This window comes from Asterias rubens, chromosome 16 (genome assembly GCF_902459465.1).
Source record: "Asterias rubens chromosome 16, eAstRub1.3, whole genome shotgun sequence".
Lineage (NCBI taxonomy): Eukaryota > Metazoa > Echinodermata > Asteroidea > Forcipulatida > Asteriidae > Asterias > Asterias rubens.
In genome coordinates, this window is record NC_047077.1 from 9,274,995 (window position 1) to 9,292,833 (window position 17,839).

The 17,839-nt window shown below is 40.8% G+C and overlaps 1 protein-coding gene across 1 annotated transcript in view; it reads right to left on the minus strand.

Annotated features, from left to right (window-relative positions):
• Positions 1 to 4,808: 4,808 nt before the first annotated feature.
• The window catches only part of LOC117301094 (RNA-binding protein 24-A-like), a 53,641-nt gene continuing 40,610 nt past the window's right edge, over positions 4,809 to 17,839 (minus strand). The window contains exons 4-5 of the mRNA XM_033784977.1: positions 7,656 to 7,767; positions 4,809 to 5,078 (exon numbers count right to left, since the gene is read on the minus strand). Of these exons, the coding sequence (XP_033640868.1) occupies positions 4,809 to 5,078; positions 7,656 to 7,767 (382 nt within the window). The remainder of the gene's footprint in view (positions 5,079 to 7,655; positions 7,768 to 17,839) is intronic.

Consider the following 17,839-nt stretch of genomic DNA (forward strand, 5'->3'; position numbering starts at 1 on the left):
GGTCGTCGACGGAAAAACAAACTTGCGTACGGATGCTATGGTAAAATTTTGTCCAAAACTCCCTTCGCTTTTAGGTTAATGTACCAAATATGTCTTTGGTCTACCCCCCCCCCCCCCTCTCCCGCCAAATTCAAGAAAGTGTACAACGTTTGTGTTTTGAAATAGCATTCTGTAACACTGTTTTTACGTGTGGACGTAACACACTTGTGTGTAAAGTCTAACGTAACATGGTTGCGTTCTGAATACACCGTGCCTTACTAGACACATCTGCTTTAGGGTTGAGTACACGTAAATACAAGAAGTACACTGTTGACGTCAAAGACGTAACACAGTCACGTTAAACTTACGTCAGACGTTACGTCATACGTTATTTACGTATTCCTTTACTTTCACAAACGTGGGGTCGATTTCACAAAGATATAGTCTTAAACTTAGGACTAAAGGATATATTTAAAACTTAAGGCTTAAGTCCTATAGTTAGGTCGAGTAACTCGTCCTAACTCGAGCTCAGACTAGCCTTAACCCTTTGTCAAATCTACCCATTAGTTCTTCTTGTTATTAATGATAATCATTGTGATTTTGTTCCCCAATCCTTGGTGACGTGTATCCACTATTCAGTTTGTAACTGTAAGCAAAGTCAGCACAGCCAGGTATGTTAATACTATCTGAGGGTAGGTACTTCACGGTCAGATAGTATCCCCACTGCAAGGTTTCTGACCTCAGCAACCTTGGTCAAAATATGTGGACATTTTGACGTTTAATTGGGAATGTAGGTCGACAGCAATCAAGCGGAGGTCAAAGTCTCACTATAGCACTATAGAGAGAGATGACTGGATGGAATAGACAGTGCAATGACAGTGCAATGACAGTGCACCTTTGTTTAACGTGTTTCAATTTTGATGACTTGGTCTAACAGTTGGACTATGTTAAAGTCAGTGGAGACAATTGGTAATTACACAAAATAATTGATAGCATAAACTTTGTAACGAGCAATGGAGAGATGAGGGGGGGGGGGGGGTATAACACATTGTGAGAGACGGCTCCCTAAGAAGTCACGTAGTTTTTGAGAAAAAAAAAAGTGTCTCACTCAAATTTAAAGACTTAAGCTGAAGTATTTTAATACGCATCTCAAAGGAAACATGAAACGAGGGTGTTTTTGTCTTTCATTATTCTCTTGCAACTTCAATGACCAATTGAGCCCAAATTTTCCCATGTTGTTATTTGATGCATATGTTGGGATACACCAAGTGAGAAAACTGGTCTTTGACAATTACCAAAGGTGTCCAGTGCCTTTAAGAAATGACATCAATTAGAATCGTTGCTACCCAGGTTTTGTAATTTTGACATTTGGCGTAAGAAGTGCAACCCGCTGTCAGTCAAAAGTGCAATGTGATTAAACAATCAAGCAGGGCTTTTTTAATTTATAAAGGGACGGTTAAGCTATTAGTTAAATGGAATGCATTTTTTTTTTGATCTATGAAGGTATAATAATTGTCACTGACACATGCTTTGTGGTAGTTTTTTTTTTTTTTTTGGGGGGGGGGTGGGTGTCATATAAAGTCATCATTTTCCTAAGAGATGTTTCATTATTAACCTCGAAATGAGGATTAATTTTCCACAACAAAATGAACTGCAGGGATTAAAATATTTCCAGCAGGCAACAAAATAAACTGCAAAGAAACTTCATTCGAACTCTTGTCAAGGTTATTAAAGAACCAGTGAACGAATGGTTGAGTCATTTTCATATATGTTTTGGGTGGAGGGAAAATGATTTGATACATTTAACACGATTTATTATAAACAGGATAATTCAACCAGAATTCATTGAGAATTATCAAAATTTGGAAACCAAAACGTTACCAATTTCTGAAACTTGTTTTAATGTAACACGCATTTGCAGCAGCTTCAACGATTCTCAATCGGCACTAAACTAAACTGAATTTGTGTTTGTCAAACAAACACCAATGCAAATATCGCCTTTACACAAATACAGAAATGATTTGTTTCTGGTACATGAAATACAATGACAAATGACAGCAAAGTATAAACACTACATCGCACTGCTGTATCATGCAATGAATCCTTCTCCCGACCTACAACAGAACTCGTTTAAAGGTATCATACACTATTGGGACAACACAAGGGTTTAATTTTAGTGTGAAAGCTTACTAATATTATGAAATATTTCCCTCCGAAATGGAGTAGGCCTAATATTTAGAAAACTATTTTAGTGAAACTTAATATGTAAAAAAAAAAAACGCTGTTTGGCTGTTACAACCAAAAATTAATGGCAATTTGTTAGATGAAAATTGTACTTGGTTCTTCACTGTTTTCTCTTGATACAAGGGACTACGGCGAAATTCTACATATGCTTCTTATTTCATGTTTTGTTGAATCACGCAACCGTTTTGTCAGCTAATCCTTTATCTTTAAGAACTACCAAACTACATTTGAGATGCTGTATTGTTGCTGCTGCCACTACAAAAACAAAAGAAAGCCCACCGAATCTCCCAAAGCCTTGTCAAAACAACTAGTTTTCTTATCATGTGTAAATTACCCAAGATGAGGCCTCCACCCATATAAGGCAATGGCCGTGTGTCACACGGGGCTCCTTCTCGCGTGTAATCACAGTGTGTAGAGCTCAATGGCACACTCCACATGTACTTGTTCAACATAAAGCATGCTGGCATGAAAAACAGCATGGGGGCCAGATGTATATCTAAGGAGTGCTCAGGGAGGCAAGTACGAAGGAAGTCCGGATAATTTTAGCATTAGAGCATGTGGTAATTAGGTATGCTGAATGTTATTAAAAAACATGGATGTAGAAATAGATCATCGACCTCCATGTTTAAATGCAATGAACACTATTGGTAATTACTCAAAATAGTTATCAGCATAGAACCTCACTTCGTAACGAGTAATGGGGAGGGGTTGATAGTATAAAACATTGTGAGAAACGGCTCCCTCTGAAGTGACGTAGTTTTCGAGAAAGAAGTAATTTTCCACGAATTTGCTTTCGAGACCTCAAGTTTAGAATTTGAGGTCTCGAAATCAAGCATATGAAAGCACACAACTTAGCGTACCAAGGGTGTTTTTTCTTGCATAGTTATATCGCAACTTCGACGACCAATCGAGCTCAAACTTTCACAGGTTTGTTATTTTATGCATATGTTGATATACACCAAGTGAGAAGACTGGTCTTTGAAAATTACCAATAGTGGCCACTGCCTTTAAGAGTAAGACAAAAGTATACAAGAACAAAGAACACGTATCGTGTAAGAGTTAGTGGTCAACATCTATGTGTCTGGTACTTCATCACCCTTTATCACATGTTTTCTCAGGCTTGCGAGCGACAGTGATTAATTAACAAACTTTATAAGGTATTCTTGGTTGCACTACGGTGATTATGGAGGCTAGTACCTTCATCTTCATGCAGGGATCTTCCACCACACTCTGTTGGACCCCGAGGTGGGGACCCCGAGGTGCGAGGCCATCATTAATAGTAAAAACAATCATTACACATACCACCCATAGTGGCTGGTCGTTATTGGAAGCCTTCTAACACCGTTTGTGTAGATGAAGCTTTTATCTCATAGCAGCTTTGAAGGAAAACATCAGTGGCAGGACAAAAGAATGGTGAATATTCCCCAACTGTGGTGTGTGTATATATATAGGAAGGGATATCAAGAGTTTAGAAAGCATCGTGTTAATTTAGAAACTTGAGAGTGAGTATGGGGAGGTGGAGAAACGAAAATAGACCACAAACTGATGACTCAGGATACGGTATCATACTTTGTCTCAGAGAAAGCATGCCCTCTTGGCCCAATTTCGAAGAGCTGCTTAAATAGGAAATAATAATTGATTGTAAACATTGTTCTGCTAAGCAATAAAACATAAACTGATGGCTTAGACCATGGATAAAGTATGCTCTGGTGGGCTCAATTTTATAAAGCTGCTTAAGCAGGAAATACTGCTTAAACAATGTCTGCTAAAGCAAAAGGAGCAGCATACAGTCCCTAAGTTACCATTTTTGCATTGAGTGAACACACAACAGAAGCTATACATGTAATAATATTAGAATATTAATATATTTTATTTCTCTGGAAATGGGATATCTACTTCAAAGATAACACTTACTTAAAGATACACAAAGAATCGAAAATGAATGTGTCTTTATTTCTCATGGGTTGGGCAGAGTTTCTTTTCGACAGTCGAAGCCTTCCTGCCACCACAGATCAAGGCTGACTTTGTTTTTGTCATTTAATATAGTTTGTCAAAGAGAAGTCAATTTCCACCACGGTGGCAAACCCAATAACGTTTTGCAAACAACTCCATGTTTAGTCGGTAAATAATGTGGCCAGTTTGATGCTGAGATGGTCCATGGTTTGTGGGCCAGTGGCCACAGTGACTGATGGTCAACATGGATTGGACAGTAGTTCTGGGTCCAAAAACCCAGCAGCCTTCACCACACTAGTTCCCAGTGGGACAAATATTAGCTTTGTGGCTCACAGTAACTGTCAGCTCACACCAAACTGGATGAGAGGGGATGTTTGGTTTGAGGACCATGCCGTATCCGAGGGTCACACATTGTCCACACACTTCCCCCAGCACCCGAAAAAAAATCACCGGCAAACTTCATTATTTGCAACCAACAAAGGCCTTAATGGTGTTTGACCCCCCTTTTTGTGTACCTTAATAATACTTTTGGCAGCGTCCTTTTGTGGGTATTTAATTTGACGTGCAAACCAGTAGCAATAACAGGGTCTTCTGAAGATATCCGTTTTGGCATGTATTGTCTTCAGCAAAACTCAATCATTCTGCATGGGGTGGTGGGGTGTCAGTTGGGGTGGGAGAGGGGGTTTGCTGTTCGGTGATGCTATGCTAGCCAGAGGGGTAGTGTCAATCAAACCATGATCACACCAGCCCGTTTGGGATATATACCGCACCATACTATCCTGTTTGGAACCCTCTTTACCCAAGATGGGCATCCTTGGCCGTGCTGGATCGCCAACACAGGGTCCGATCGGGGTATTACTTAAACCAACTCTCTCATCTCTCATTGAGGATAGTAACTCAGTCTAAAGAGGGGGTACACATGGTTAACAACAACAAACACTGCCTTGTTACCAGAAACTACCCGAATCTGAGTATGGGCGGTTTATAGGAGAAACATCACCACCGTCTGTGATCAATGCTGGTTCTACCCCAATCAGGGTATAGGCCTCCACTCTTTACCCACTAGGTGAAGCGTCGGGACATAATCCTAAATCAAATGGTCCCCATGAGAGAACCCCTTTTGGGTCCGGGTCGGGTTACCGAATATATCCCAATCAAGGGGGGTACAGAGCTCTACATAGGGGTACCTTCTTCCCACATTGGTTCCTACAGAAGGTTCCTACGTACGTACAAGGGCAGCCTGGTAAAAAAAAAAAAAAATAACAGCACCTGTCACAGCTTACTTAAACATTCCTTTACCATCAGGTGATACATGGAAATCACAGCAATTGCGTAAAAATTCAAATTCTTTCTCCCGATTCTTAAAAACACCTTTCATTTTAGTAATCCTTTGCAGTAAAACACCAACACGGAATAAAGCAGGGGAAAAATTCCCCAATAGTGCACTTACACTCCCACTATTATTAGCTGTTTCAAGGGGTCTCAAAACACGCGGTCATATATCATTTTTTAAGAGACCACAAACCTCTTCTAAAGTGCTTAAAAACTGAAGAGGTCCATGATACCACTGACGGACGTACAAGTGGATATGGCGGCTTTTGTCTGGGGAAGATTTTCCATCGGAGCTCCCAGGGTGTGGGCCGTGGGTAGTGGTCAAAAACTTGGTATTTGATGGAAGTTTGTGTGTGCAAGGATGCTATAACAGACGGTAGTGCTGTTAAAGCACCATTGATTTGACAATGGAACTTAATTTTAATAGTGAAGTTTTTTTTTTCACTTCAGGAACTTGCTTCTATTTAAAAAGTAATGGCGGAGCTGTTAAAGGTAATTCAAGTGTACCTCTACGAGGCCGTGCATGAAAGCAGTAATTACTTGTCTGATTGAAGTAGCATTCTGAACACACCTTAGAATTGACGATCTGATGCATTCATAATAAGCCTATGCTAGGGGAGGGCATGCGGTAGAGGGTCGTTGACAAACATGTCTAAAACTGGGATTCTAATTTTGGTATGTTAAAAATGATGGATTGTCCACTGTTTAGTTAGATTTCAGGGAAGATTTGGCAAAAGTCATATACCAATAAGCATATGCAGTGATCGCAAAATGGGGTGTGTTTCACAGGGCATAAGCCTATCAACAAAACAGAGTCAATGTATCCAGTTGTGAGTCTCACTCCTGCCTTTGGCAAAGGGCCACAACAGCGAGAAGTTTAAAAAGATTGTTCAGTGACTTTAGGTGACAACAACAACATAAAAAAAAGGTGAGCCTGACTGTTTCCACCTTCCATCTTTAGTGATTTTTGTTCCCGAGTGATTTAAAAACTTCCGCCCGTCAGTCACCGTTAACAACTCAATTAGAGAAATCAAAAGGAACTGCCCATAGGTTGGGTCCACAAAATGAAACACTTCGGGGTTCTACACCCAACCTGGGGTTTCACTGTCCCCCTTCAGTGGGGGATTCACACTACATCAAGGGGCATACCTTCCCTCTTCATATAGACACTTCACACCTAGGTGACAATCTGGGATTATCACCCAATGGAGGTGTCTTGTACGATGTTAGGGTCACGCCCGTGCTCTCCTTCTTCCTTATTTTTTTGTAGGGGGGGGGGGTGGAGGGGATTTGGCACCTCCATGAACGTTGGGACGGTAAACCCTAATTATAAACGAACTACTGTTTTGTTGTTGAAGGCAGAAAGAAAGGCCGTGAAAAGTTCCTCGATGGGGCGCCTGGTTCTAGCTATAGGCAGCCGCTTGTGCCACAAATACACCTACACAAACCCAATGGGGTTTTTTTATTTGGGGGGGGGGGGCATGGCACCTCCATTAACGTGGGGACGGTCACCCCTAATTATAAACGAAATACTGTTTGTTGTTAAAGGCAGGAAGGCAGTGAAAATTCCCCTTAATAGCCACACGGATGTTAACTCTGGAATTCTTTCGTTTACAATGGATGGAAACAGGGCGAATTTTCTCCATGGGTTCATGTTGTATAGTCGCGATTACAGGCTTGGCGAGTTCGTGTCAACACCGCCCATAGAAAAGTCAGTAACCAACAAGGCGAACGTCGAACGAGCCTAAAATAAATACGAATGATTTTAAGTGTTGTATTAATTTATTATGCACGGTTTGGTCGCCACATCAGTCATTTCTGCCCCCGTAGAGGAACGCATTTTATAAGGCTATTAATAATTATGTTCGACAGGAACTTTGCAACACATAAATATACACACAAAAAACAGAGTTATATTCGCGTTAGGATTCTCACTAATAACACTTTGGTCTTGGTGGGGTGGGGGGTGGGGGTCGTGGCTCCTATCCACGTCCATCTTTCCACTTTCTTACTTATGTATCAGCTCTGGTCTGCGTTTTTTTTGTTAAAGAGTGCAGATTCGAGTCCCAGTGGTGGCACTTGTGTCACTGAGCAAGCTACTTCACCATCGGATTGGACGTTTAGCTGTAGCCGTATAGTGAACTTACCAGAACAAATGTGTGGTGGAACTGGAAGAGTATATATATGCAACCCCCGTGTTTCTGGTTCACATAGAAATCACCCATGCACAAGTTAAGATAGAACGGGTAGCGGAAATCCCTAGAAACGTTTTTGAAGAAAAAAAATCACAGGCTGGTTTTGGCATGGATGGTTACGCCCCTATGTTCCTGACTCTTACCCCCATCCTAGCATATAGATGACGAGGACCCATCAGACCATAGGGTTGTCGAAACGCAGAAGGGGGGGGGGTAAATCAACCCATTCCACAAAGCAAAGATGTAGTCCCCTCACTTTCCCATCCAAGCCATAGGCCAGACAGGAAGCAAGAAGAGTCACCCCCAAAAAGGAGAGACTTCACCAATTGTGAGGAACTTGAAAGAGAAATGCCGGCCCAGCCTAAGGGGAGAGAATAACACCCTGGACAATACAACCAGCCCTGGTTGAAGAGCACTCATCTACTAGGGCACACAAGGTGCGCCTATGTAAATACCACGGGCAGCAAAATGGTGGTTATTGTTAACCCTCCCCCCCCCCTTCCCCCCTCCAGAAGAGGGGCGGAGGGGAAGCTTCGGATCCCTAGCCCAGAGGTAAACAGCACGGTGGGGTTTTAAATTGGTTGAGCCTGCACTTTTTGGAATCTTGAAGGGGCATGTAATAGAGTTAGGTAATTGTGGGGACAGTGGAATGAGTTAAACTCCCTGCCTCTCCTACTTCAGATGTTTACAAGAACATCCATTTGTTAATTGGGAATGCATATTTGCATGATGGCGTATTTGCATGATGGATGTGCTGAAGTGTCACTGTACTGAAAAGAACCAGATACAATGGTACTGTATAGTGAAAGTGATATTTGAAATGTACATTAATTTGGGGTTTTCATTCAATGCATTCAAATTAAACATCTGAAGTCGATTTTAGTTAATAACAAGATCACTGGGCTGGTCAGATTTTCCCTTTTTATATCAGGAACGTTATAATAAGAGGACAACAACAAAAACAAACATAAAGCGGTCATGTGATTTGGTATTTCAAATTGAAAATCTACCCTTGCCCTTTCATAAAGTGCGGAGTGTTACCGCAAAACCTCAATCCCACAGACACCTCAGGATTCCTCTTGAATAAACAAGTCATTTATATATGCTTTTTATCAAGTCCTATTTTTGAGAAACTCTGCAAAAAGGCACATGCTAGACATACATGACTCGGTGTGACTCGAACATATGACAAACCGTGCACCAGACTAATACGCCTAGCTACCACACCAACTTAATGGATGTAATAATCGAATAGGGAACACAGAATCATAAGCCCTACGTAAAAAATAAAGACCTTACCAGCTAGCTCTTAACAAAGCTTTAAATGTCTATAAAGGGAGACTGAATGTGGAATACCAAGGCTGAAAACAATGACAGCTACTGCGTCTAATATGTGCTTCCTCTATGGTATAACCATATAAAGAGTTTCTGTTTGGTCTAACCATGGAGGAATTGTCTTCCTCCACGGTCTAACCATGAAGCAGGTTTACACATTATCTTGCTTGCAAGTATACATTATCCCTTTCAGATGTTTCAATTACCCCCTTCCCCAACGTGCTGAACATCCCAGTAGTTTCTAAACACCCACATCCACACCTTACTCTATGTTCACCCCCTTAAGGCCTGTGCTAACTGTCAAAATGGGGTTGGTGTGTACATTGCTCCATGGTGTGTATTAAGATGCCAGAAGTAGATGACAACTCCATTAGTAACTGTTTCACTGATTACGGAGTGGTGGGTGTGTACACATGCCATCCGACCACATAAACAGCCCCCAAACGATCCAATGGTTCGTAGCACCATGGAGCAATTGCTCCATGGTAGCACATGTGCCCAATTAAATAGGTGTTAGGACAATGTGGAGAGCCATTTGGCCATGCGATGTTTACTATAACCAAGAAGCATTAAGGACCAGAACCCTATGTCATAATGCTGCTTTGTCAGAAGATGATGCTTACAAATATTCTGAGGGACAATATTTTAGGGTATGAGATAATATGCCGAAAGGATTCCTGAGAATGGCTGCGTTCGGTACCCCGGGACGAGTAACTCGGCCTAACTTAAGATAAGACTAGCGTAGTCTTAACTCTTAAAGATGCTATGTCAGATTTTTGGCCGATTTGACCCAAAAATGTTGATTTAAAATTCAATAGGTATTTTGATGGGGGTCGAGAAAGTTACAAGCTTTCATTTGAGCCACTGCTCGAAAAGGTCCGCCAATTATTAGTAGCAGTGAAATAAAGTGCTCAAAATTAGTTTTTGTCGGGATCCCGACAATATATCACGTGACCAATTCTTATGTGTTTTAAAAGAAACATTTTACATTTTTGTCATGGCTCCTGTCCATTAAAAGTAAAAGTTAACTTTTGTTTCGTTAGAGCGGGTGATACTCTTTGAAATACCATTCACTTTTAATGTTTGGGGCCAAAAATCTGACATTGCATCTTTAACTCTGAATTCTACCCCCATCAGTGCTAACTGAATGTCATCTTCGCTTATAATGCTCTTACAATAACACACGAGAGCACGTGTAGGTCACAATATAATTAATATTTAATCTTCCTCGTTGTGTTTTTTTTTTTGTTAACTGATGGCATTCACATCCATTGATATGTACGTAACTTTATGTACAAATCATGTAACAACATGACATAATGTCTAGACCATATCAATGGTAACTAAGCTCTACTCTGTGTTTAGGAATTCACACTGCACTCGTCACACCCAAGCATCGTCGTAAACATGAACTACAACATAAACGCATGTCTGCGATGTTGACCGACCTCCCTTCGGTTTATTTACAAGACATGCCAGATGCGTGCACTCGTTGGACCTTCAATGGCGGTTTGTGCGGTTTTGTAGTCGTGCAATCTCACAACAGTCACGCCAGGCAACTTTGGTCCAAAAGCCATTGTGGTATTGGCAAAGTACGTTTCATCTACATGTACAGACATATATTATAATGTCCAAACTCCATTATGGACATCTTGATTCTTGGTCATTCCATACAGTCTACCCGCGTTCCAGTCTGACGCAAACTGACCCGGATTATGACCGGGAGTTCCCCCATTGGAGCATAGCATTATAGACGCCAGTCCCGGCCGGATTTATTTTCCCCTTAGACTTTAGACTAAAGCCATGCAGGACCACCAAGTATGGACATTCTTGGGACAGGTCCATCATTTTGACCCGGAACTCTTGGAATATCTGACAAATTAGACGATGGTTTTAATCGTCATGCCGGGATGATCCTAATTAAAATTTAAACCAAACTCTCTATTAATAAATATGGGAGTTCAACAAACCAGTAATTCCCAATTTGCATGATTAGATCTGATGGTTTATCAACATCAATTAACATCATCTTGAGAAACAAAATGAAAAACACACGACCTTCAAGACGTATAGGTTTGTTAAAACCCGTCTTACTCTGATAGCCGTGCTGGCATCTGCAGCTTGGCTCATATCAACGTGGAGTCTCGGTGCCGTACTGGTACTGACAAACCTAGGCTGTCAATTATCATGAACTGTTCGTTTCAAAGTTCTCCTTACTACTGCCAATACATTGCTCTACAATGCGTAGCATATAATAACGTAGAGCATGGACCAGATATGATTTTAATTTATACTTTCCAACTTGAAGTATGGCGTTATTAAAATGCAAAATTTGTTGTCATATTTGTCTTAGATTTTTAAAAGAAGAAAAACAGTCTATTGGCACAGTAACTATTCTCATTTATTTATCCATTTAGTTTTTCATTTATTGATCTGACTTTTCTTTCATTGTGAAGATGGGTCATATCGTGTGACTTTCTGTTTAACCAGATATGATTTTAATTTCTAGGAAATTAAAATCACTAGGAAGGGCAAAGAAATTGGCCCAATTTGCTATGGTACCGTGAACTAGCAATAATAAATGTCACATCCACGTCATACGTCATTGCTTAGCATCATCATCAGAGAAGCTTAAAGGATGTAGTCACCCCCCCCCCCCCATCCTCCATCCCAGGGGTCCAGTCAGGCCGGATTCTGAACAATGTGGAAGCAGGCTCATATAACCGGCGTCGTGTGAAGCGCATTTGTCGGATATCATGTTTTCATTCATCATTACTTTGACACGCAAGGGAAGTTTTCCCCCTACTTCCAATCTTCCCTCTGAGTTTGTCCAAGTCTCAACTTTCATATTTTGTACAAAGAAAGAAGAAACAAAATAGAAAGATGTGTGGTGGAGAGAGGCAGCAGCTGCCATCGACGTCAAGCAGCCGAGGGTGGCTCTTCTAGATTCCCCCTCCTCTCTCGCAAAGGCACTAAACACTATTGGTAATTACTATTATTCTCTTGCAACTTCGATGACTAATTGAGTCATAGTTTTCACAGATGTGTTATGTTATTCACGTGAGCATATTACACCATAGAGTATTACACCAAGTGAGAATACTGGTCTTTGAAACCAAACGTGTCCAGTGCCTTTAAGCAACCTTAAGACAAAAATAAAATTGTTTCCCTATTTACCAGCTGTTCCAGCACTCACATTAGGGATAATGAGTCAAACACAGGCTACAGTTGGGCAAACTTAATTTACTGCCCGGGTCGGCAAAGGTTAATGATATCTTACTGGTATTTCGTGAAGTATTCCCTTTCTCTCTCTCTCTCTGACCACACTCGATCTTTTTCGACCCTTTTTGACATTTTAAGCTTACGGTTTGAGGAAGTGTAATCTTTTGTTATTATGTGGAAGTTCACGACACGATAGGAAATATTTGGCACTGAAGCAAAAGCAGTATAGTAGTAGGCCAAATGGTGTTTGTAATTGTCAAAATGGTCAAACTCGATCTTTTGTTTTTTCTCGTTTACATGCAAGACCGAAAACTTTAATATTTGTCATATAAGTTTCTGCTCAATGGTTGTTCTCTAAAAATAGTTTCCATTTCTGGCTGAACTTTTGTTTAAAGGCTCTTCACTTGGAACCTCTCCGCTGGGTGGAGACATGAAGTTGCTTCATAAAGACAAGGAGGTTAACTGCACAGCATGCGTATATAAGCTGCTAAGTTACGTTTGCAAAAGTTTACTTGACACCACTTAGTCTACACCATTTAACCTATCGTAGGTCTAGCACGATATGTTCACAATTTGTTCGTAACATCGCCAAGCCGTCTAATCCCAAAAGATGAGCACCTTGATATCCAAAGATCTATCCCTCAACATAAATAAAATATCCATCCAGCTTGGACCAGTTGCTAGCTTCACTCAGCATCCAACCCTGTGCCTGGTGACCCCCTGATGGTTAGACCTGGCTTTGCATCCTGGCATGGGCCTCCTGCTCAACGGCAACCAATATTTAAAGGGACTGCTAGATATTTGGCTTCAAGAGGAGTGTGAATTCATTCTATGATGATTCAGTGAACCTACATCAAGAAAGTTATCTTGTAGATATCAAATTATTGCATACGTCAACTCTTTCTACAAGTTACAATGCCCATTCCACTCTAGGGTACACTGGACCCCTGTGGTAATTGTCACTTTAGAACAATATTCTCATTTGGTGTATTCCAACATTTATTATGCATACAATAACAAATCTGTCAAAATTTTGACCCAATTGGTAATCGAAGTGGCAAGATGATAATTAAAGAAAAAACACCGTTATTGCAGATATTTGGGTACTTTCAGTTACTTTAATAAACGGCTTCAAGTCATGAAGTCGTTTTAACAATATTGTTTGAGTGAGAAATAACCTCTTCCCCAAAATTACGTTACTTTAGAGGGAACCGTTTCTCACAATGTTTTATACTACCAACAGCTCTCCATTGCTCCTTACCAAGTAGTAATTTGAGTAATTACCAGTAATTGTCAAGTGCCTTTAACGCCTAGTGTCCAGTGCCTTCAATGCCGCAGGGAAATAACAACTAAGATATCAAAGTGTAGCATATTATAACAACGCAAAATCCATCTACATTTCAATCGCGAACACACAATACAGCTTTGCAGCAATCGCTAACCCTTTTGGGCGTTGTGTAGCAGAGCATTACTACGACTCAAGAAGTAGCACACCACGAAATAATATTTGACTAAAAAACTTCACCACAACAAAGCTGTCCACTGTTGTTTAGCTAGCAGGATTGACTTGTTATTCGACATCACACTTATTCTCCCCTTTAGGCATACATTCCTTTAGGTTTGAAAAGAAACCCAACTGAAGTTACCCATAAGAAAAGAATATTAACACTGGTAGCCCAGTTGTAGATCTACCCCCTTAAACATGCCTTCAGAGACAAGGTCAACAGCAAAGTGTCGAGAGTTAAAAGCACCCTGCAGGCGACCGGTGCAAATTGGTATATAAGCCCCGGCCTCCCTCCATTGGTGAATCTCTTATCGGAGTCGTGTGCCACTTCTAAATAAGATACATCAATCCTTGAGATACGCTGAGGGCCCCCCAGGGGTGATTGTGAGGGTGTAAGGAAACGATGTAGAAGATGGATTATAGCTCGTCAAAGGCAAATATGTTTTGGGTGAAACTACATACAAACAAGATCCCACACTGCAGAAAGCTGTTATGGTTCTTGCTCTATGGTTTTACACAACTGAATAGAATATGCCCCTTTCAGATCTGATGAACTTCACGGGGGCAACGAAGGCTCCCCTGGTCATTGCCTTGGTGCCCTTAAAATGTTTTAGGTTGTCCTTTACCAAGGAAACTATGCATCGGTGCCATTTCCCCTTTCAAAACGAAGCTTACAGGTCTGCCCTTTTTGTGGAGGTATCCAGAAAAAAAGCGGGGAAATTCATGCCAATCAATTACTATATTGTGTACAATTGGTGGCTAAGAACCAATAAGAGTAAAGTAGTGGGGACAAGGGATTGTCGTTATGAGAGGGTCGATTACTGGGGTCTTTAACTCGAAATAAGACTAGTCTAAACTCTTTGTGAAATCCACCCCTGGACATACATTATAAAAGACATTATACCCATGAGTGCTATAAAATTGACACTGTTTTCTCTGACCTTTTAAAAGAGGCACAAATGAAGAGCCGATCGAATGTCCATGGTTTGTCGAAGGCTGCCCTAGGGTATGTTCGTCACAAGCTACAAAAATGTTCTCGTTGAAAGAGACGTAGTGTGTTTTTTCGATCATGAAAATGACAGATAAATTCATGCCATGTGTTTGTCTTCCATGCTACGTCACTGAAGATCAACATTTCCTAGGGGCTGATGGCGAGTCTTACTCTAAAACATGAAGATCAGAAGTTATTTTTTATTCCAGTTTGAGCTTTTCAACAAATCTGATTAAAAGAATCATTTAGTAACCATATGGCACTCAAAAAGTCATGCAGAACCAATGACAAAACTTAAGGGGAGTTGTCCACGTCCTTAAAATAGTGTTGCACTTAATTTCTTCATCGATGAAGAGAATACGGTTCGTGGTTTCAATGGAACATCAATACATCTCGACTCATTCTAAAAAAATATAAATCATCACTCCCTTCAAAAGCACACATCTCTGTGTCACACTCTGTGGACAGTCGTTTGCTCTGTGCATGTTTGGGAAACAAAGATACCCTTCAACATTGTTGAAAACACGGTGTGGATAATGTATAGGTCCACACCGTGTTTCAAATCCCAACATTGTCCGGACCTTGATACTGACGAGTCCACACTACAACACAACATATGCCTGAATCTATCTTGCTTTTCATACATTTTACATTAAATAAACGGAAGGCCTAAAGAAACATGTAGGTCTTACAAACTCGCAAGCGCTCAGACTGTTGTACGATTATGATTTTCTTGCATGGTGCTCTTGAAACGGGGCCAACGTCATACGCACATGGGAGAAAAAAAAATATTCGGCCATGATACACCATCGCTTTTTATAAGAACCGATGACATCTGGCGTTACGTTGATTGCATCAAGATAAATCTATCTAGACTGAAGAGGGCTATAAGTTAGAACTGGTGGGTGTAATTGGCACCTCGGTAAGCCAATCACCAGCCAAGGTGATAACAGACGGTCTTCTGATGAGATAAAAACTCATGTAGCGAAGAGGAACCGAGGTTCGCAAGATGGAAAGAAGTCTGTACTTCACCGAAGGAAAACTTCAGCGTGCCCTCGGCTAGAAATTCCTTGACTTGTTAAGGATTGTGAGTGCTTTATTATAAATACCATGACATTTGCATTGCGGACAACCTTTTAAAAAACACCCAACACCACTATCACACGCGTACAACCAGTGTAATAACAATCAGGCCTGTATGCTTCGTTTTTTAAAGTGAAAGGGCACCAAGGCATTTTCTCCTTGGTAAAAGGTACCCTAAAGGAGTAAATTGTAAATTTCTATAGTATCAAGCCTGAATAATATCTACATTCACAAACTATCAGTGAGCATAGGTCTGAATTTTCTCTCTCCGAATTTTGGCGTTTGGAAACCGTGAAAACCCCCAGACAACTAATGGAGAATGCCACCTTTTTAAAGCCATAACCCAAAAGCAAGCAGGAAGAGACAATTGGTAGCAAGTAGAATTAAAACGTGTGTTTAACCAAATCTAGCATCAATTTAGCAAGGGATCATTGCTAAACTTCTCTACACGAGAGCAATTTAGCAAGGGTCCCTGCTAAAATGTAGCAAGGTTGTTAAACACACATTTATTACATTTATAATGCAAGCCCGTTTCCAGTTGTTGGCGGTTCCCATCAGTTCAACCACTAACACCAAGATTGACCCCTTGCTTTCCCATTCTCAATTATTGTAAACCCTACAATTATGACATATTAACTATAATGTACCAGCTACTGCATTACCCCCATCACAACCTAATGTTATTATCACCTCACACAACATGGTATAATACCCATTCTGTGTACACATCACCATAATTTTAACCCAAATTGAATTCTGGACGCTATTATTGACACAGAAAACTCCATACACAGTCACTGTGTTGCCAAGTCCTGTCTGGAGCACTGTATTCTTTCCTGGATTTTTTTCCTATCTTTATCATTCCCCTCTGATTACGAGTGTTTGCTCATCTTTTGTCCGCCGTGCGATAACCCATTTTTCCCCCACTAATGTCCCGGCTCTGGCATGCTCTACTGGCTGGAGTGTCAGTTTGTCAAGCAGCAGTCACTCGGAGCTGCTCCGAGCTGAACTGGTTATTGTCACGCAACTTGAAACAGACCATGATTGCTACTCCACTTTTGAAGAAGCTCCTGATTTTTTGGAGGATCCAGTGGTGCTGTGTTGTCTTTGTCTAATAGAGCAAATATTATACTTGACCAGAAAAAACCCTGATGCCCTGTTTGAGAGGGGGAAAACAGACTGGAAAAAAATGCTGACTGATATAAATTGCTGTCCGCCCCGCCCCTATTTATTTATTTTTTTTTGGGGGGGGGCTATTTTTTTGTTGGGCTGGAGGAGGGACTTTGTGTACGAGAAGATCATTTTCCAACGGCATCTGTAACTGCCAGATCGGCAAGACCTGACCGTCTCTGGTCTTAAACACCCTGATTTAAAGCCTATAAGCGTTTTCAGTGTTAGTGCTCACGGTGTCATTCAGAAAGAGGGACTGGGTGTTTTCTGGTACACTGTCTCTCTAGGTGAATGACACTAAAGCATTAAAAATAGCTTCACCCTTTATACGGTCCGGGCCATTAGCTTGCTTCCACGGCGTCCTTGGTTTCGTTACCCTTCATATATTAATCATAATGACAGAGATAATTATCGAATATTGCTCGAAAACCCCCACAAGAAGCTGTTTCCCCCACCAGATGTAACTTGCCCCAGGGAGGCGGCATGGTCTGTCTGCTTTGAAGTCAACCAAGTTGAATATAGAAACAGTTTTTATTTACATTTTACATTGTGCCGTATTTCTATTTTTCGATCATGGTGCTATTATGCTTTTTATGACCGATTGACTGGAGTTGACTTTAACAAATCACTCAGGTTCAATGACATTTAACACATTGGAAAAAAGTTACTGCATGGAAACTACACACGTCTCGAGTTTAGAAACGAGTAAAAAGATGTTTTGTGATTTCTACAATTCCTTGCCCCCCCCCCAAATAGTGATGGTTTTTTTTCAGTTGTGTGTTTTCAAGTGTTTCGAAACCACATGTTTTTATGAAATTGAGCTGCAATTTA